The sequence below is a fragment of the Pistacia vera genome, unplaced genomic scaffold (genome assembly GCF_008641045.1).
Source record: "Pistacia vera cultivar Batoury unplaced genomic scaffold, PisVer_v2 Contig448, whole genome shotgun sequence".
Classification (NCBI taxonomy): domain Eukaryota; kingdom Viridiplantae; phylum Streptophyta; class Magnoliopsida; order Sapindales; family Anacardiaceae; genus Pistacia; species Pistacia vera.
In genome coordinates, this window is record NW_022196277.1 from 217,282 (window position 1) to 239,239 (window position 21,958).

The following is a 21,958-nucleotide window of genomic DNA, read 5'->3' on the forward strand; positions in this document are numbered from 1 at the left end:
GCGGCACATAAATTGCTCTTATGCGTTCTAGATCCCTTATGGTAATTAAGGATTGTGGCTCTCTTCGTAGCCTATGAACTGAAGACCATGCGGGTTGAGCCAACTATATCGAGGCATGATCAGAAGAGCCCGCCACATCGGGGTCTAAGCTTCGTGCGACGATTTCCTCTGAAACCTTGGGAGTTGAACCCCCAAGGATTACCAAGCCTGCGGGCGAATCGAACATGCAATCGATTGTGTGGCAGCTGGAGGAAGACATGGTTATAGCTCGCGTCTAGGTACCTGAAACATAAGAGAACATGTGTCACAGCTCAACCATTTCACACTTGCTTTCAGTTCAAGCACCTAAGATAGCTCGCACCACACAACGAACGCACGCGACCTATCCTGGGTTCTGGCGACCACTGCGTTAAACCTTCCTTAAACCCAGGACCATCGGAAACGTATTCAAAAACCCTACTAAAGCCCTAGAACATCTAATATGGCCACAACAGTAGCCACCCTTTGAAGCGAAAATGGGAAGAACAAGTAAAAGAGGGGAAAAGAACCTTACCGGAATGAAAGAAGTAGAGAAACTCGTCGGAAAGAGCACCGTGATGATGACAAAACAACAGCAAAATGGACAAAGATGTCAGAAAACTTTCGTGGACTGAATGAGAATTATGACAACTTCGCCACCTTTTATAGTGGTTTGCATGGAAGATGAAAGAGTAGGGTTTAATCGTAGCCGTTGATCTATCGTGAATCTCAACCCTTCATTCGTCGAGCAATCTCAACCCTTAGACGTGGCCACGCGTCATCCATTTGTGAAGGGCGATAAACTATTAGATTGTTACACTGACAACCGTCGCTGCACATCAACTTGACTTCGCGCGTGGACAACCGCAGTTGCCCATGTGCGACGAAACATGACTGACAAAGGCTCCCATTTAATGCGACATGATTGCTTGGAAATTAAGTATTTTCCCTAACTTTTCATGTTTTGAGTTTGGCAGGTGTCGCAGGAAGTAAACAAGTGTGAAACACGTCGACTGGATATGAGGTCGACCTCAAGAGCTCGACCGGACCTGCATCCGGAGACCTGTTGGTGATGCCAAGCTTAACATAAAATCAAGCAATAGTCTTTGAAGCTCGAAACGAGCATTGAACACTAGGGGGCAGATGTTGTGTGTGATTTGTCCACCAAGCTCGGGCTACCGCGAGGATATAACTCGACCTAAGACCAATCTAGCTCCACCAATTGTCCGACCTAGCATAAACTTGTCAACACATAGCTCGACCTAGCATAAGCTAGTCGCGAACAATGCGAATGATCATTCAATCAATTCCCAGATATCTTCAGATCCTAGATGTTGCAAGAATGACCAAATCAACATCAATCTCTATGCGATCACAGCGCCAAATCATGATAATATCAAAATTGCAGTTCAGGTCAATTATAATTCCTTTAATTTCGCTATTTTTTTTTTTTTGTACAAACCTTGTATATAAACCCCCACAAATGATGAAAAAGGGGTTACGACTTTGACACAAAATTCTCATTGTAAGCTGCCACAAGGCCCACAACAAATATAAAAAACAGTGGACGTGGGCTCAAGAGTTTACCTCGCTTGAACCACTTTAAAAATTTTCATTGTCATTTATTTTATTGCACTTAATATTTGTCTATCGCTGATTACCTGTAATCACGCACACGTCCATTCTGGTCCCTTCAAAGTTGATCAGAATTCTCTGGTTGGTGCAGATTTATATTGATAAATAAATATTTAATTTTGAAGAAATTATGTATATTACTATAAATAAAAATTTCAAATCCAAAAATAAAACGAGTAAAACCATGATTATACAAATATTTCATTAGTTAATAAAGCGTAAAAATACATTGCATTATTTTTAAAAGAAAAAGTTACCAACAAAAAAAACAAATAGATTAAGGGGAGAAATTAAACCCCGGTTTTTTATACTATTCTGGATCATTATTATGTTATCCTATTTGGATTAAAAAAATAGGATATGTGTTTTGTTTACTTATTGGGATCATTATTATGAAAATTAATAAACATCAAATGACATCCTTTTGTCTAAAATTAAAAAGAGGGCGAGACTTGTTTTCAGATTATCCAACTCTGTTCAACTCAAAACATTTTTCTATCCAACTTTATTCAACTTAAAACATTTTTTTTTCTCCCTCCTTCTCATTTTTTTGTCCTTTTAATCTAAAATTAATCCACCTAAGACCACCATTGCCTATCAGCAACCACCATCGGCCGAGATGGCCAAAATGGCACACGATCGGCTAGATCCCATTTTCGGCTAGATCCATCATGGATATAGTCGAAAATAGTCATATCGACGCACGATCGACCAAATCCAGTTGGTCGTACACTATTCCGACGACTGCTAGCTACCATCTGACGGTGGTGGCCGCAGCCGACTGTCTTTTTGGGTGACTGGGGTACTTTAGTTAACTTTTAAATTTTTATTATTGGGTGTTTAGCTAAATTAATAAATATAGGAGGTTAAAAAAATAATAAATCTTTTCAGAAAATGTATCAAACAACTATTATGCCTTAATTTTTTTTTTTTTAAATGTATCGAACAACTATTCTAACATTTTATCTAACTCTGATATAATTTTAAGATAGTTTACCAAACACATTTTCAGAATCTAATCCTGTTCGATTTAATCCAACTCAACTCAACTTAAAACAGTTTTTCATAATAACATTTTCCAAATAACCTACCAGCCCTGAGTATCCTAAAATAAAATAACTTGAGGTTAAAAACAATATTTTTGGTGGATTTAGAGGTGGGCAGAGACCAGTCCCAAGCAGGCATGGGCCAAGGCCCGTTTGGGACTGGTCCTAAATGGGACCAGTAGCTCATGGGCCTGGGACTGAGCCCAGGCCCATGAGCAAAATAAGGACCTGGACCGGTCCTTAGGACTGGTCCTATGGGCCCAAGACCGGTCCTATGGGCATGGACAATTTCTTTTCCCCTCCTGATCTTTTTTTTATATTTTGGGGGCAAAACAAAATTTTATAAGGGCTTTTTAGTATTTTGTAAGGATAGATTAGTAAGTTTTTAAAATTTTAATTAATTTTAAAAAATAATTATTTAATTAATAGTTAATTTTAATTTTTAACATAAATTCACGTTTCACACATTCACGCTTCACAAATAAACAATTAAATAATTAAATAATTTTTTTAATTAAATTATTCATTTTCATCGTCAACAGCATTTACATCATTCAAATCAGTATTCCTAAAGAGTTCGAGTAGTTCGGGATCTTCAGGGTGCTTTTGTAGTCTTCTTTTTTTATGAGTCTAATTTCTTAAACACGTTATCACTTCAATCATCTCATCGGTTAAAGAACATCTTCTGTCTTCAACAATCCGATCACTTGTTGAAAATGTTGACTCGGATGCAATTGTAGAAACCGGCACAAATAAAATGTCACGTGCCATTTGGGCTATAATGGGGAATCGACTTTCATGTTGATTCCACCACTGAAGAATAGTCATATCATGTTACTCCTTCATCGTCAGATAGGATATGTCCACTTGTAGGTAATGATTCAGCTCATTTGGTCCATGTATGTATGAGCTAGAGCTACTACTTTCGCCACGTTCCACATATGTCCACTTGCTCGATCCTTGATAGAGGGCTACATTAAGGTCCGGATCCTCTCTCTTTAACGTTCCACTTCCACTTCCATTGTACCTGTTCTCATATAAAGAAAAAAGGCTCTCCAATTTTTGTTCAAAGTTAGTCAAATAAGATGTATAATCATGTCCTAAATGATGGCCTATCTCATTAATTATACAGTTAACTACGTGTAATTTAAACCTAGGATCTAAAACAAGGCCTAATCCATATAAGAATGGAATATCTAACCAATATCTCTCATATTTTTCTTCCATCTTTGAAACAATTTCACTTAAAATGTTATTATATCTATATTGAGCAAAAGTTTTAGAAATTTGAAGTAAAATATCTAACATTAAATTAGTAGTTGGATAATAAATACCACTTAATGTATTAGTAGCATCATAAAAAATTTGAAGAAATGAATAAAAAAGTTCATAAACCGCTCAATCATCATAGCTAACAACTTCCTCTGGATGGTTCTTCTGGTTGACAAAATCTGTAATTTGTTTCGCGGTTGGCAAAGTTTTTTCCAACATCAGGTAGGTGGAGTTCCAACGGATAGGCATGTCTGTACATAACTTCAAAGGTCGAACCGGTGGGTCCTCTTACTTACAATATTTGACATACTCCTACCATCTTTTATTGCTACCATGACGATAAATCTGATAGCTCTGCGCACCCTCTTCATCTTCGAATGTATAGCATCTAAACCTACTTTAACTATCAAATTGATGACGTGGCAAGCACATCTCTAGTGAAAAAATTTGTCTTCATCACGCGGATCCAATTTCTTTTCAAATAAAGAGATTGTCGCGGTGTTAGCAGCTGCATTATCAAGTGTTAGCAGCTGCATTATCAAGTGTTAGCTCTACAACTCTATCAGTTAATAAATATTTTTGTAAAACTTCAAGAATTGTAAAATAAATAGTTTCAGCACTATGTTTTTCATATAATGGTTTAAAACCTATCAATTTTTGCTGTAAACCCAAAGTATAAATAAATTATAAATATAAATATAAATATAAATTAAACGAGAAATAATTAAAATGAGAAACTGATTGGAGATTTGGAGTAGAGAGATTGAGAGAATGAGAGATTGATTAGTGTAGAAAAAATGAAAGATTTTAGGGTTATTTATAGTGTAGTTGTTGGGGGGGGGGGGGGGGGGGGGGGGGGGATGGAAAAAAAAGAAGTTATAATTTATATTAAACTTATAACCGTTAGCTGTGACCGTTGCCAGCCAACGTTTAAAAATAAAAACATTACCGTTGACTACTGCAGGTATTTTAAAACTTTTTTTTTTTTAATAAATTTTGTTAAATTTTTTTTAACCCTCCTGTCTTATGTTTATTTAAAAAATGACAGGAGGTTTTAGGTAATTTGACAGGAACTAGATTGAAAAAAAAAAATTAGTACCAGCGCAGGCCTTGGAGGAGGGCTCGGTGAAAGATCCGGACCTTCTCCTTAGGCTTGGTCCCAAAACTAGGACCGGATTTGGGGACTGGGCTAGTCCCAAATGCCCACCTTTAGGTGGATTTATCAACAAAACTAATCTTATTCTTAGCATTTAAGTGCCATGTACATTTTACAGCTCCGGATAGAATAAATTAAGGCTAAGATAATGGCTCGAAAAATAAAGTAATTAATGCCTAGATTACCTAACTTACCTCGATTAATGAAATATAGTTGAAAGTATCAATAATCCTTCCAAGTGTAAAAAGTTGATACCAATTAAGAAAAGATGTGAACAATCTATAAAAGCAATTAGAAAAAACTATCGAAAATATTAATTACAATAATTTTATAATCATATTATTAAAATTTTACTACATTATGACTAATAGAATCATGAAATGAGCAAGATGAAAATAATAGTCACAATGTACAAAGATATTGTTCGTTTTACCAAAATTTGGTCTCACAATATTTTTTGGTGCATAATACGAAACTTGTGGGGATTATCTTTTTTTTTTTTTTTTTTTTTTTNTGAAACCTTTAGTTCCTTGAAGATACCTCATGACCTTCTTTGCAGCTCTCCAATGATCTAAACCTGGATTACTTTGATATCTTCCTAACATACCAACTGCAAATGCAGTGTCATGTCTAGTACATACTTGAGCATACATTAGGCTTCCAACAGCTGAAGCATAAGGAATAGTTTTCATTTGTTCCTTTTCAATCTCAAGTGTAAGACATTGGTTCAGATTGAACCTGTCACCCTTAACAATGGGTGCAATACTGGATGAACAATCCTTCATCCTAAATCTCTCAAGAATTTTATTAATATAGGCTTCCTAGATAGTCCCAAAACATGTTGGGACTTATCCCTATGAATCTTATTGCCAATGACATAAGACCCCTCACTCATATCCTTCATACTAAAATGTTGAGAGAGAAATTGTTTCACCTCATGCAACAAACCCAAATCATTGGTTGCAAGTAGAATATCATCTACATATAACACAAGAAATATGATTTTGCTCTCACTGACCTAGTGGTATATACCATTAGGTTAGTGAGAGCAAAATCATTCTCATTGATTCATGACATTCTCTACAAAACCAAATAAAAAGATAATAGTGTGAAATCTTATATACCATTAGCAAGAGGCTTGTTTAAGTCCATAAATGGACTTCTTAAGCTTGCAAACCAAATGCTCACCATCACTTGAAATGAACCCATCAAGTTGTTTCATATTAACCTCTTCCTCCAAATCTCCATTGAGGAAAGTTGTTTTCACATCCATTTAATATAAATATAAATTGAAATGGACAACTAATGCCATGATGATGCGGAAGGAATTCTTTTTAGAAACTGGAGAAACTGTTTCTCTATAACCTATCCCTTTCCTTTGCGTGAACCCCTTGGCAACAACTCTAGCCTTGTATCATTAATGTTGCCTAATGAATCCCTTTTGGTTTCAAATACTCATTTACAACCAATAGGTTTCTTTCCAGTAAGCAACTTAACAAGGTCCCAAACTTTATTATCTGTCATAGAATTCATCTCGTCAATCATAACATTATACCAGAACTTAGATTTACTATTGTCCATAGCTTGTGAAAACGTGTCCGAGTCATCTTCAACACCTATATATGTCACAGTCAGACTCTTGCATATACACTACATAATTAGTCGGAATTGTTGATTTCTTTGTTCTAATAGATCTTCTTAATGTTATATCAACAGTTTCTTGTTGAGACTGTTGCACAACTGGTTGTTCCTCCTGTGGTAAAGGTTGTTCAGAATGATCTTCTAAAACAATCTCATCAAAACGTGGACTTTGAATTATTGGTTCCTCATTGTTCACCCTGTTTGGATGAACAACCAATCTTTTACTTGATGTATGATCATTATCAGAAACATCAATTTTTCTGAGACTAAGTCTCTAAGTTGATCAATCCCACTGACCACGTGTCCACGTCATTCTCAAGAAATTTGGTATTTCTTAATTCGACAATTCTACTGGAATAGTTTGGACAATAAAACATATGTCCCTTAGATTTTCAACATATCCAATAAAATATGCACTAATAGTGATAAGATCTAACTTCCGTTCCTGTGGATTATAAACTTTAACTTCAACTGGACAACCCCAAATGCGTAAATGACTTAAACTCGGTTTCCAAACTTTCCATAACTCGAATGGCATTTTGGGAACCGCCTTAGTTGGAACTCGGTTTAATATATATGCTGCAGTTATAAGAGCTTCGATCCACAAAGAATCAGGAAGTTTGGAGTTACTCAGCATACTACATACCATACCCATTAATGTTCTTTTTCTCCATTCTGTTACACCATTTTGAGATGGTGTGGCAAGCAAGGTGTATTGAGCCTCAATACCTTGCTCTTGAAGAAATTTAGCAAATAGACCAAGTGTTTGTCCTGTACCAATGTATCTACCATAATATTCACCACCTCCATCAGATCTCACAATCTTAATTTGTTTTCCACATTGTCTCTCTACTTCTGCTTTATATATTTTGAAAGCATCTAATGTTTCATCCTTGTGATAAAGCAAATAGAGATACATATATCGTGAGTGATCATCAATAAAAATGATGAAATATTTTTTATTGCTAGAGCTCATGTCAGGACAACAAATATCTGTTTGTATGATTTCTAAAAGTTTAGAACTCTTCCTAGCACCTTTCTTGGATTTGTTAGTTTGTTTTCCCTTAATGCAGTCTATACAAGTATCAAAGTTAGTAAAATCAAGAGTTTCAAGAACTCCAGCATTTACCAACATTTTAATCCTATCAATAGAGATGTGTCCTAATCTCCTATGCCACAAAAAAGATGAGTTTTTACTCATAACAGTATGTTTAATACCAATGCTAGCATATGAAGTCATTAAACTATAAGGAACAGTATCACTTAAATGAATTTTAAACAAACCATCAACCATAGTACAATTTTCAACGATAGATGAGTTCTTAATTAAATTAAAAGAACTGCCATAAAAGTTGAAAGAGTATTCATAAGGTAAAAGTTTAGAAACTGAAATTAAATTCCTAGAAAAAACTAAGAATATAAAAGGTTCTTTCCAAATCCAAAATAAAATTAGTACTTAATACAAGTCTAAATGTTCCAACAGCTTCAACACGTGAAGGCATCCTGTTTTCTAAATAGATTTTGCATTCACTTCCCTTCAGTTTCCTTTAATCTAGAAAACCTTGTATGGTATTAGAAACATGGATTGTAGAACCAGAATCAATCCACCAATCTTTATGAGAAACACAAATCATATTAGATTCATTACACATAAGAGATAGGAGGTTACCTTTCTTGTCAAGCCAAGTCTTTCTTTTAGGACAATCCTTCTTCATGTGTCCCTTCTTTTTACAGAAGAAACACTTGGTGTTGTCCTTATTTCCTTTGCTCGTAACCTCATGCAACTTGCCTTTTCCCTTCCACTTCTTATTCTTGTTTGAAGTATGCTTGACATTTCCTATCACCAAATGTACAGTTTCATTCACTTCTTGAAGCAATCTCTCCTCCTCTTGAACACACATGGTCAAAAGTTCATTGATTGACCATTTAGCATTGTGTATTATAGGATATCTTGAAAGGAGTATAATGAGATGAGAGAGAGTTCAGGCATAATACACCAAGAAATCATCATTAATCACCATCTGAAGGGATCTCATCTCATTTTCATAATGTGCTCATGAATTCCTTTAATACTAGTGAGCTTCACGGATGTCAATCTACTCATTAGGGTGCTGCCTAATGCCTTATTTGATGTTTTAAACTAAGCATGAATTGCATCCATCAGATCCTTGACATTCTCACACTTCGATATCGACCCATGAATACTACTCATAATGTGAGATTTGATAAACATTATGCTTAAACGATTGGATCGCTCTCACCATTCATACAAAGCAATCTGAGTCTGAGTGCTAGTATCCGTAGGTGTAGGTGGCTCTTCCTTACAAAGAGCATAGTCAAGATCAATGCACCCTAAATGAAGAAGAATAGCCTCCCTCCCGTTTTTGTAGTTGTCACCATTTAAATAAGGAACTTTATCCTCAACCATCAACAAAGTTTGATCAACTGTAAATATATCAACAAATATGTTGACTAAATAAATTATGAGGCACAAACCATCAATAACAATTATAAGTTTACCAATGTAAAACAAATAACAAATCATAAATGAATCGACATATCATAAAATCTCCATGTGGGTAAAGACATTACATATTATGATTCATTATCCTTTAATGATGAAACTAAAAATTATTAATATTTCGTAATACTTGTGGGCTAATTAGGAAATAAGAATAATTTTTATTTCATTCTAATTAATCCTGAAAATATAACATTCCCTGTGGGTAAAAGATTATATTAACATGATTAATTACAAAATGATGTCATTAACTTTAATATGATCATAATTAATATTACTTAATATATATATTATCATAACTTAGATGTTGTGGCTACTCTAAATTAATCAAATATATACGATCATAAAATATCATATAGTTATAACATGAGTTATTGCATATAACACAACATAACATAAATCAAAACAAGAATATCACATTATTTATGCATAACAGACTAATACATGTCATAAAAACCATCACATGCATTGTCACTGACTCCCACGCGCTACTATGACTCAACCACGCACAGCCATGTGTCTCCACACGCTATCACGTGCCTCCAGAAGACAACACACACCCACACGCGCCGACATGGCCCTCCCACATGCTACACATGCCAGCATGCGCCCAAACATACCTCCCACACGCTCACGCACAACTTCACGTGCGTACACACACCAACGATCAACGTGGGTCTGTTTGACCTGTTTGACCAATTCGGGTTGACCTTTTACCTGGTTCATTGGTCCAATTTGACTCGTTGATTGATTCATTGACACGGTTTGACCGGTTCTTCTTGACCCAGTTTTTGCAAATTTTCAACCAATTTTCGACAGTTTTTAATAGCCCAATTCTTGCCATTTTTTCGACTTTTTAGAGGGGAAACTTGAACGTGGACGTATGGCCTATGTCAATATGTCAGTGACATCCCAAATGACATTTCTGTCCCAATTTGGCGCCGTAAATGGCTACCGAATCACCCAAACGATAATTTTTACGGAAAATTTAAACTAGCATAACTTTTCTACCACAACTCTGTTTTTGACAAATAATATATCGTTGGAAAACTCTTTCAACAACGATTCTAATGATACCAAAATCGAAAACAAATATGATTTATGCAAGAAATTATGTCCTATAAAAGTTACGGGTTTTAATATAAAAAGTACCAATTTTATGCAATATACTCTAAATTTGCAACAAACAATTACATGACAAGCAAAGATTAAAAGAAAGACTATGATACCACATGTAAGATCAATCATGTAAAATTACTCAAAATCAACATGTATATGTTCATATCATTATTCATATACATGTTCATATAATCATGGAGATTTGCGGAAGCGAAATAACTTAATCATTAACCTCTAGCCATCGCAATTTGTTGTTATTGTCTTCTTCAAAGATTACAGACTCTTCCAATGCACTGCAATTCTCAAAACAATGGTTTTTCGGAAATCAAAATTAATTGCGTATATTGGAAATCTGTAACTTTCCCCTTTTACAATACGCAGAAGTCTTTCCATCAAAGACAATTGCTACGGATAATTGTTAAGAAACTGCTCAACAGTTAAATTTTATATAAAACTAATATATAAAAGTGAAGGACCAAATAGTAATTTTAGACAATAAATTATAATTAATTAAAATTCTAACACCTAGTCGTTTTAGTCCTACAGGATGACTGTAATAACTAATGGAAAATGATAGAGTTATCGAAAAATTTACACCGAATTTGTGCATCGAATGATGTAGCAAAATCCTGATCGTTGATTAATATTAATTGATAATAAATCAACGGTCAAGATTTTATCACGTCATTCGATATACACCGGTCGGTAACGGTAGCATTACTCATAACTAATTCATCTCAAACGTGGATGATTTAAAAGTAGACCTGAACTAAGAAGATTTAAATAAATGAAACGACAATCCTAGATGGTCTGGATAACATCTACTTCAGCTTCCTCCCGAGTATTCCCTGAAAATTTGTACAAAAGAAGATTTCGTTTGTTTTCTAAAGCATGAATCTGACTGATAACACCAGTAAATCATAAAGTAGATTTATCCTCAAGCTAATTTAAGTTTTGGGAAATCCAGAACTTATACAACACTGCACTCAACCAAGCGTGGAAATGAATTGTAAGAGATAATTAAATCAGCCATGTCAACTCCTTGTTTAAATTTGTTTTACTACTCGAGATCAGTGCCCATTTTCCTTCATAAAAGATAACACTAAATCGGCAACCCCCAATTTGTGTTTGAAATCCAAATCCAAAGTCAAACCAAGTTCAGAAAAGAAATGTCAGGAATAAGACCAGGATCAGGTGTGGTTTATGTTGTAGCTGCTCCTGGGCATGGCCATCTTCATCCAAGCATGGAGCTTGCAAACTCACTGCCTTGATTTCAAAACCACACTTGTTGTTTTCTCTGATCTCGCCTCTTCTAATCCCGCCTCTTTTTCCCAGGATCCGTTTATACGGGTCGCCATGAACCCGGATAGCAAAAGCCAATTGCTTTTATCCCTTGAAAAGCTCCTTTCAACCCGACCCAAAAAGCAATCCGTTTGTGCCATTGTTGATGCCCATGAAACTCTGAGTTGAACAGCAGAAATTTTTAAAAGATTCAAAGTCCCCACAATTGCCTTCTTCAAGTCCGGCTCTTGCTCCGCCGCCATGGAGTATGTAGATGCCCGTGTGTGGATGTCGTGGAGACCTCAATGGCGCTGATGATCAACACGTGTGATGAGAATGAGCTTCCATTCATCGAGTACAAGAAATTGGGAAACCGGTCTGGGGCGTTGGCTCGCCTTTTACGGACATATCCTGGCGATCAAACGGTCCATTTTGGCTTGATAACAAGTGTCGAACCGGTAGACAAGCTATAGTGGCCGAAGATAAGGTGATCGAACGAGTAAATTCGAAGTCACATGGATCAGTACTATATGTATCGGTGGACCTTAGTACAGAGGAGTATCCTCTATTGCCCGGAACATTAAAAATTTAAAAGAATCCACCCACCCACCCCTTTGTTTATGGATATAACAGTAGCTGTTAATTATGTTATTGAATCTGGGAAAATGATTAGAGCTGGGTTTGGGCCCGGGCCCAAGGACCGGTCCCAAGACCGATCCTCCCAAAGACTGGTCTTTTCTCCAATGCCCAAGTCTAAGACCATCCCCAGGTCCGAGATTGGTTAATTTCAACAACCCCCTGACCCAATTATCAAACAATAACACTACGGACACCGACAAAGTTACATCTAAATTCTATACCAGTCTATGTATAACGTGCGTCTAAATTTTTTTATAATTTTTTTCTAGTGAACAGTTGTTCACTCACATGGACGTCCGTCCATATACAAGGGACGGACCTCCACATTTAAAGGACGCTCGTCCATAAATAAAATACAATAAAAAAAATTACAAAACATTATGGACGGCCGTTCATAGGTTGTGGACGACCGTCCAAACTTAATTTGTTTTAAAAAATAAAATAAAAAATTTGGACGCCTGTCCATAAATTGTGGACCGGCGTCCCTTAAGTTTGGACGGGCGCCCACAAATAATGGACGTCCGTCCTTTACCCAAATATGAAAAAAAAAAAAAAAAAAAACTTTGGGGACTACCGTCCATAAATTTTGGACCATCATCCCTAACGTTTGGATGGGCATCCATTAGGAATGGAATGGACGCCCGTCCCTTACATTTGGACGCGTCCATACTTTTAATAAAAAAAAAAAAAAAAAATTAAACAAAAACCCATTCTTCTATTGTAAAACATCTTCGTCTTCATTCCCCATCTCCTCTCTTTTTCTTCGTCTTCATTGCCAGTGGTGCAGTCCATTTCACTGCCTCAAATAATGATTGTGGTGTCAGAGATTTTGATATGGAAAAGTATCAACTCTCTAACCATTTCCGTTTTCCTTGGCGAGTGAATGTAAGTTAGTTACATTCAACAGTCCATCTGTTCGTATAGTATGTGGTGCCTTTGTTGACATGGAGGGTTTTGTGCTTCATTTTCTGGGCAATATATGAAGCACTTACAAGCTGAAGCTTTCAATTGAATTTTTTATTTTTTTTAATTTTGTGCTTTTGCAGCATACTTCGTTGAGTCCTGATGGTAAACTTCTAATAATTGTTAGAGACAACCCAGAGGGTATGTTGGTGGATTCTAACACTGGAAAGGTAATTATCTATATTGTTGTCCATATATCTTTTTCCCTTCCTTTTTTCATTTATTTTTCTGGAAGCTGATTAAAAAAAATGACTTGCTGTCTACCGGCGCATGTATATCTAGATCCTGCAAATAGAAATTAAAGCATTTACTGATTTATATTTGTAATTTTCACAGACCGTCAATCAGTTGTCTGGACACTTGGATTTCTCGTTTGCATCAGCATGGCAACCTGAGACGAAGAAAAAGAGAGGAGGAATGTAGACGAAGAAGAAGAAGAATGTGTTTTTGTTTAGAAATTTTTTTTTTTATTAAAAGTATGGACGAATGGACGCCCGTCCAAAGTTTTTTTTTTTTTTTTTTTTTTTCATACTTGGGTCAAGGATGGGCGTCCATTATTTGTGGGCGCCCGTCCACAATTTATGGACGGGTGTCCAAATTTTTTATTTTATTTTTTAAAATAAATTAAGTTTGGACGGGCGTCCCGTATTTGCGGACACCCGTCCAAAATTAAGGGACGGCCGTCCACAACCTATGAACGGTCGTCTATAATGTTTTGTAAATTTTTTTATTGTATTTTATTTATGGACGGGCGTCCTTTAAATGGGGAAGGGCGTCCATGTGAGTGAACAGCCTCCAAATTTGATGGACGGCCGTTCACTAGAAAAAAATTGTAAAAAAATTCAGACGCGCGTTACACGTAGGCCGGTACAGAATTTCGGTGCAATTTTTTCGGTGTTCGTAGTGTTATTGATTATCAAATCCCCCGACAAATAATCAAAACCCTCCTAAAATATATGGGTCCGTTTGTTTTATTATTTTGGATAAAATTTTGGAAATAATATTGGGTAGTTGAATAGGAGAGTATTATGAGGTAAAATTTACAAAAAAAACCCCCTAGGTTTGCTAATTTAACTAAACACCCCAATATATAAAACCTTTATAAAATGACAGAAACAGTCCCACCCACCCACAATGCCAGATTCCAACCACCACCGCCAGAATCTGGCCATAAAATGGCGTTATGACGCAAACCAGTCGGATCTGGCGGGTAGGGCGTCAATATGGCTTTTCCGGCCAGAAAATGGCGTTACGACGCAAACTGGTTGGATCTGGCAGGTAGGGCGTCGATATGGCTTTTCCGGCCAGATCTGGCCGTCGACGGCCGGAAAAGTCCATATTTGGCCGTCGTTGACCGTCAACGACGACCATATCAGTGAATTAACGGCCAACTCCGGTCATTTGTAGGCCTTTGTGATAGATTCAGGCTACCATCGACGATGGTTGCCGAAATCTGGCAAGTATGAGTGGATGGGGGTGTTTTTGTTAGTTTTAAAACTCTTTTCTAGGGGTATTTAATTAAATTAATAAACTTAATAGGTCTAAAAGTAATTAAAAAAATACTAATATTTCTCAAATAACAAAAAAAAAAATATTTTATAAATAAGATTGGGAATATAAGTAGAAATAATGTGTCAAGCGAAGCCTATGATAATCATAATAAATTTAAAAGTTAAAATTTAACTTTAGAATTAGGGGTTAAATTAAAAAATTTTAGGCCTATAGGAAGGTCTTGGGACTGGTCTTAAACAGATCAGGCCCAATCTCAACCAATTTGGGCCTAATCCCTAATTGGGACCGATCCTAGTTAGGCCTAGGCCTGAGACTGCCCGGCCCAACTTTTGCCCAGCTCTAACTAATGCTTCTCTAGAAATATAGCAAATCCACTCTAGTGTTTAAGTCATTAGAGCCCAGTTGACTCCAACACTAAGAGTAAAAAAAAATTTGTATTTTTTTCATTTTTTATTTTTAGAAAATTAAAATAACTCTTATTTACATTTACTATTTCTTTATAAAAACAATATATTTTATTCTTAATTTCGTTAAAAAAATATAATTAGTTTTAGTTTAAAGAAATTTTGATATTTAATTTCTAACATTAATTTGGAGAATAATTAAAAAAAATTATTTACTAAAATTAAGAATTATATTAAAAATCATATTTTAATCATATTATGACAAATGCATATGTTTTTATTATATCTAATCAAACTATGTTTGCTGAGTGAACAATTTACCATCCCTCGTTTCGAAAACTATCAACGTCGCCTATTATTATTAAACCTCAGGGGGGTTAACTGATAATCAATTGATCCATATCTCAACTTCAAAACACTTGGTGTATTAAAGTATACATATACCTTAAAATTAAATTTGTGATTTCCAATAATACAACAAGAACATATGGAACCCACTCTCTAATTTAAACTTTTAAACATAATCAAGTCGGTTCATTGTGTAAAGTTACCCACCGACCATCTAACCATGCAACTCAATTATAATTTTATTATTCTCTTTTCAAAAATATTAAATTCATGTTGAATATGACCCTCTTTCATAGTAACACAACACAATATTGGCCTAAACTTCTCTATCGAATATAACCAGTAACGGATCCAGAAATTTCTATTAGGGTGGACCAAAATAAAAATTAATTGCACATTAATATTTTTTTCTATTAATATTTTTATTAAGGTGAACCAAAATATAAAAATTGCGCATATTAGTATTTAAAAAAAAAATAAAGTGGGTTATGGCCCACCCAAAACTAGGTTGCATCCGCCCCTTGATATAACTAAGGAAATGTTGCTTATAGTAATATGTGAAATTGTGAATAGGGTTAAGTTATGAACCATCGTGATAGTAGACTAGCAATAATCAATATATATATAAAATCTTACTCCTTAACATCATTATCGATCTTTAACACGAATAAATGATATGATAAACGTTTAGATAATAAATAAAGACGTTGCATCAATGTATCTAACGTATACGTAATTGTAATTGAACAAATGTATATACTTCCATCTCACATAATACTTTTATGTCGAAAATAACCTAAAACTCAAATGCTAAACATACATGTATGAAAATTTTTGACTTGACAAACAGTTAATCTAATCTCACCCGTCAAATCAACATATTTGATAATACACGTAAATCGTAATTAAACTAATGGATATATCTTAAAAGAGTAATATTACGTACACAAACTCTTCTTACTAAATTTCTGATATAAAAAGATTCTATCAAACCAATTATGAACTAACACACTATGTTTACAATAATAATTTATCAGTCTAAATTTATTCATCATAGAACTCTGAACACTAAACTAATGATCACTCTATCTAACAAAAAGTCTCAGTCTTAGCTTTGGAAGTTTGTAAAATTTTCTCATAATGGACCACCATTAATGTGGGAAGCATCTACTAATCTCGTGATCCTCGTGTATGATCAAGACCTCCATCACCACCGTCCATTTCATGATTTGGCCGCCAGTGCAAAGGTAGGGACCACCACTAATACATTATAACATTAGCATGAAGGCCCTATCAAACTCTAGAACTTCATGTTATTCTTCGTAAGCGACAAGCTGTCCACGCGTGGCAGAAATCCAGTGGTTGAAACCGTCACTGACATCTCCACCATCAATTATATAAAATTATGAGTTAAAAATTAGAGGATGAGATTTCATGTCCGTCCGATTACATGACTCATCAACGGCCCCACTTTAATGATTAAATTTATTAAATAATGCAAAATACGAGTTCGTGCTGACTCCTCCGTCCCTATCTGCCTATCCTTTTTCTTATTCTTATTCCAAAAAGGTCTCCCGCCTTTTCTGACGTGTCCAACATCTCCACCATTCACCCAATCTTTATCTGCCACATCAACCTTTCTTTTTTATTAATAATATATTGTATGCTTAAAAATAACGAAAATAAAAAATCAGTTATATAAAAAAAAAAAATATATATATATATATATAAAAACAAATAAATATTATTAAGTACTTCGTCTTCCACCAAGACTTTTTCAATTTTATCATTTGAACCCCAACCTCCATCCAGCTTATCTTTATAAATGCCCAACTCACCTGCCTTCTTAAACCTCCTCTCTTCTCTGTAACTCATCTGTCTCTCACACTCTTCTTCAATTTCTCTCCAAAACACCTCTTTGCTTCATTTTTTTTCGTCATTTTTCTTCTCTGTTTTATTGTTTTTCTGTTGTTGTAGCCATGGAGATTCCTGTTGTCAATAGAATAATAGATTTCGAAACCAACATAGACAGCTTACCTCTCCACAACCCGTCTCTTCTCTCACAAGTTTCTGCAGTTTCAGGCCTCGGAAAGCTTCACCAAGTTTACAGTTTCTGGAAGTGGGGCGCTTTAATACTCGCCCTTATAGCTTCCTTCACCACCATCGTCACAAAAATCAAACTTTTAATCCTTAGATTACAAAAATACCCCTATTTAGCTCCACAATTCCACCACCCTCTTCTTGACGACTCCGATTACGATTCAGATACAGATGTCGCCTCTTGTTCGTCCTCAGACGATGAACAAGAATATGATCTTAGCGAAGATGATGAAGACGACACTGCAGTTGATCAAAATGACTTCCGTGTAAGAGGTTCCGGTCATGTTTATACAGATGAGCAATGGCAAAACCGTAATTTGGGTCTTAGACGACGTTGTAGGAGGAGCATCGGAGACTTTTTTTCTTGGTCGGAGCTTACCGGTGGTAAGAGTGTTGTCAAGTTATGGGACAATCTAGGTTTAGGATTAGGTTTGAATGTTGAAGACGACGATACGGGTAATGTTTCGGGAAATATGTTGACGATTTATGATATGAATAACGAACGAGAAATCCGAAATATCGCTACTGATTTTCACCGGAAACATGATATTCCCGCTTTTGTTGCTACATCGTCAGCATGTCCGTCGGTGATATTCTCCGCGGCGGAGAATGAAGGCGGAGGTGTGGCGTTGAGTGGTTGGGACATGCGTATCGGATCTAAACTACCGGCGATATTGGCCGAGTGGAGACCAAAACTGGGGAATATCGTTGGAGGGGTCAAAGCCGGCGGCGTGGCGAAACTTTACGTGAGAGATAACGTCAACAGCGCGTTAACTGTGGGTGATATGAGGAAAGTTAACTCGCCGTTAGAGGATGTAACGGAGAATGACGTGGACACGTGGTGGGATGCTGACGCTGTTATTGTAACGGAGGACTGTTTTCTGGAGTCAACTTGAAGAATTTATAATATAGAAAAAAAGAACATTAAAACAATTTGTAAATAATTTATTATTTATCCAATAATTAAATAAATTCTTATTTATGCTTTAATATTTTATTTATTTATTTTTATGTTGTTTGTTGCGTATCTTTATGGTAAATCTTGATTGATTCCTTTTTATGCAAATTATTAAGACAGGGGACACGTAATATAATGTGAAATCGGACAATGTTCAACTAAATTAACGTAACTGTGTAACACGTGTTAATGTGTCATGTCGTGGTTAGATAATCATATAAATTATGTTTCGTTTCAATTAACAATGTGAAAAATAAAAAATGTTCTAGATACATCAAGATTCATATACAGAGGATAGTATATCCGCGTTGTGGTCAAATTTGAATGAAACCCTAATTTCTTCTTATTGAAAAAACAAGTAGAAAAGTCTCCTTCCTCGAAAATGAATGGGTTTGAAGTTTGAACGTATACATATATAATTTTACCATTTCATCGAAGGGTTTGAATAAATAGTCTTACCTAGAAGAGTTAACTATTTTTTCCCACCCTAATAATGATTACCTAGGGTTTAGGGTTTGAATAAATAATCGTACCTAGAAGAGTTAACTATTTTTTCCCACCCTAATAATGGTTAATTACGTTTTCCTTGAAAATAAATGCGTTTGAAGTTTGAACATATACATAGGAGTGTTCAAAAGAACTGGTTGAAACAGGAACCGACGGGTACCCTGGGTTTGGTTCCGATTTCTATCCAGAACCAATCGTCAATGGGTAGGTTTTGATTCCAAATTTTTGGAACCGTTACTGTACGGTTCCGGTTCCGGTTTCTATAGTTAGGAACCAAAACCGGAACCAGAAACCAGAAACCGAGACTAATATAAAATAAAATTAAATATTATGGGGGTTAATAAAAACTTTTGTATATGATATACATATATAATTTTACTATTTCATCGAAAGATTTGAATAAATAATCTTACCTAGAAGAGTTAACTATTTTTTCTCACCTTAATAATGGTTTAATAACATTTTTCTACCCACAGACTTTTAAAATATCAATTTACTATTCAAATTTATATTCCAATGACGAATAGGGAACAAACTTGATTCAAATTGTTAAGGCTTTTGAAGAAGAGAGGTCAATGAGTTTTTTTGTAGTAGAAGGTTTGATTTTAGTGGTTGGGATTGATCAAAATTACTTCGGAGAGGCGGCTACACAAACCCTAATCGTTCGATTGTCGACGATTGGTAAGATCGACGAGAGTAGGGTTTGAAGGATTTTGGTGAGTAATGATCGAAGAAGAGAATGATGGTGTTGTGAGATGGTAACGATGCTAAAATCAGAAATGAAATATAAATTTAGATAATAAAATGATATTTTAAAAGTCAGTAAGTGGGAAAGTGTTATTAAACCATTATTTGGGTGGGACTTTTTCGTTTACTCTACCTAAAAAGCAAAAAGAAAGAAAATGAATGTGAGTATTCAAATAAAACAAATACAATTGGATTAAAAGATGAACATGTGTATTACATGTGTGGATGTGGATGAAGAAGTCTCCTGCATCGAAAATGGATGGGTTTTAAATTTTACCATTTTCATGAATCATGTTGGAATAAATTATCTTTACCCAGAAAGGAAAGAGAAGGAAAATCGTGTGGGTATTAAAAACATGAAAAACACGTGTAAAATTGAGTGTGAAAGTAACATTATTAAAGTTAACTAAAACCTAAGTACCTAACTTGTTCAAACTTAGAGAGAAGTATGTAAATGGAAATTATATAAGATTTTGATTTCACACGTAATCTATTGTGTCAATGTCATGTTGTCTATTTTGTAAGAAACCTACCAAAACTTTGTTCACTAAATGTCCATCTTATATTTGGTGATTAATTTTGTTTTTATCTCTTTAATTATTGTGGTTAATCTCAATTATTGATTGATCACGACATTTTAATCACTAATCCAATGCATCTTCCTGATTCATTTGTCTTGTTTTTATCCATTAATACGAGACATATTATATTTCTAATAGGATTCATATTTTAATTTAACTCGTACATCAAACACCATGTGTTTTCACATTCTCTCATAACCTTGAATCTGTTCTCATTCTTATATTTATAAGTATGATACGAGACACGTTATATTTCTAATAGGATTCATATTTTAATTTAACTCGTACATCAAACACCATGTGTTTTCACATTCTCTCATAACCTTGAATCTGTTCTCATTCTTATATTTATAAGTATGATACGAGACACGTTATATTTCTAATAGGATTCATATTTTAATTCAACTATCATAATTCTATTCTTATTTACAATTATATATTTATTAAATAGTTTTTGTTAAAGACATACAATTTTATATGAGAATAAATATGAAAACGAGCCATAATATCACAACATATTAAACTAATATGAGGGAGTTAAAGGTTAGGCACGAGCTAGCTAAGCAAAGTAATTGTAGAGGCAAAAAGTTTAGTATAAATAAAATGAATATTATGTGGATTAAGCAAGTAGTATTAGAGGTAGAAAGTCTACTCAGTAATTACAACTTATAATTGAAGTTTAAACAACATCACTACATCTACGGATGAGAAAAATTCATTATAGTTTCATGAACACGATATACAAGAGTACACAATACCATAAATTCGGTACCTAATTAATAAAGCAGAAACAATTTTCTTATATTTATAAGTAGGATATCAGACATTATATTTATAATTATATTTTATGATTTACAATTATATTATTTATTAAACAATTTTCTTAAAGGCATATAATTTCATATATGAATAAATAAATAAAATCAATATATTGTGGAGATGAAGAAGAAAGATTTTCAATGATTTTGACAATTAATGTACTTAGATATGAGTTGATAAGAATCTGCGTCTCATATAATAATGTTATTTATATATAAATTTTATAGAAAAGATAAAGTGTTACTTTACATAAAATCAAAATAATGTTAGGCTAATAATAATTATATGTACAACTGTTTCTTATTGTGTAATTAACTATAGTTGGTGCACCTAATTAATGGGAGGTTGGGACTTTTATAATTTAAGGTAATGTTTTACTCTATATAGTTTTAATTTGCAAATATCATATCTTATTATTGCCCTTTTTCATCAAACATACTCTTCATATAATTGTTCTATTTTTATTATTATTATTATAATTATTTAGATGTAAAGCTTAAGTAGCACAACCTTTTCTTGGAAAATAAAATAAAATTATTGGCTAACTTATAAAGGAATTAATGTTGGATATTATTTATTATTATTGTTCGTTGCTTTATTCTATTATATTATATTATATCTATCTCCAAAAAATTGTTGGTTCAGTGACAGTTCAATTATTCTTCTTTCTTTTGAAATCAAGCTTTCCATA

At 34.5% G+C, this 21,958-nt stretch overlaps 1 protein-coding gene across 1 annotated transcript; it reads left to right on the forward strand.

Annotated features, from left to right (window-relative positions):
* The first annotated feature begins 11,994 nt into the window (after positions 1-11,994).
* Positions 11,995-18,551, forward strand: LOC116144572. Its single transcript, XM_031430016.1, has 3 exons — positions 11,995-12,114; positions 13,375-13,432; positions 17,533-18,551. The coding sequence occupies exons 1-3, from the start codon at positions 11,995-11,997 to the stop codon at positions 18,549-18,551; spliced, it is 1,197 nt and encodes a 398-aa protein (XP_031285876.1).
* Positions 18,552-21,958: the final 3,407 nt, after the last annotated feature.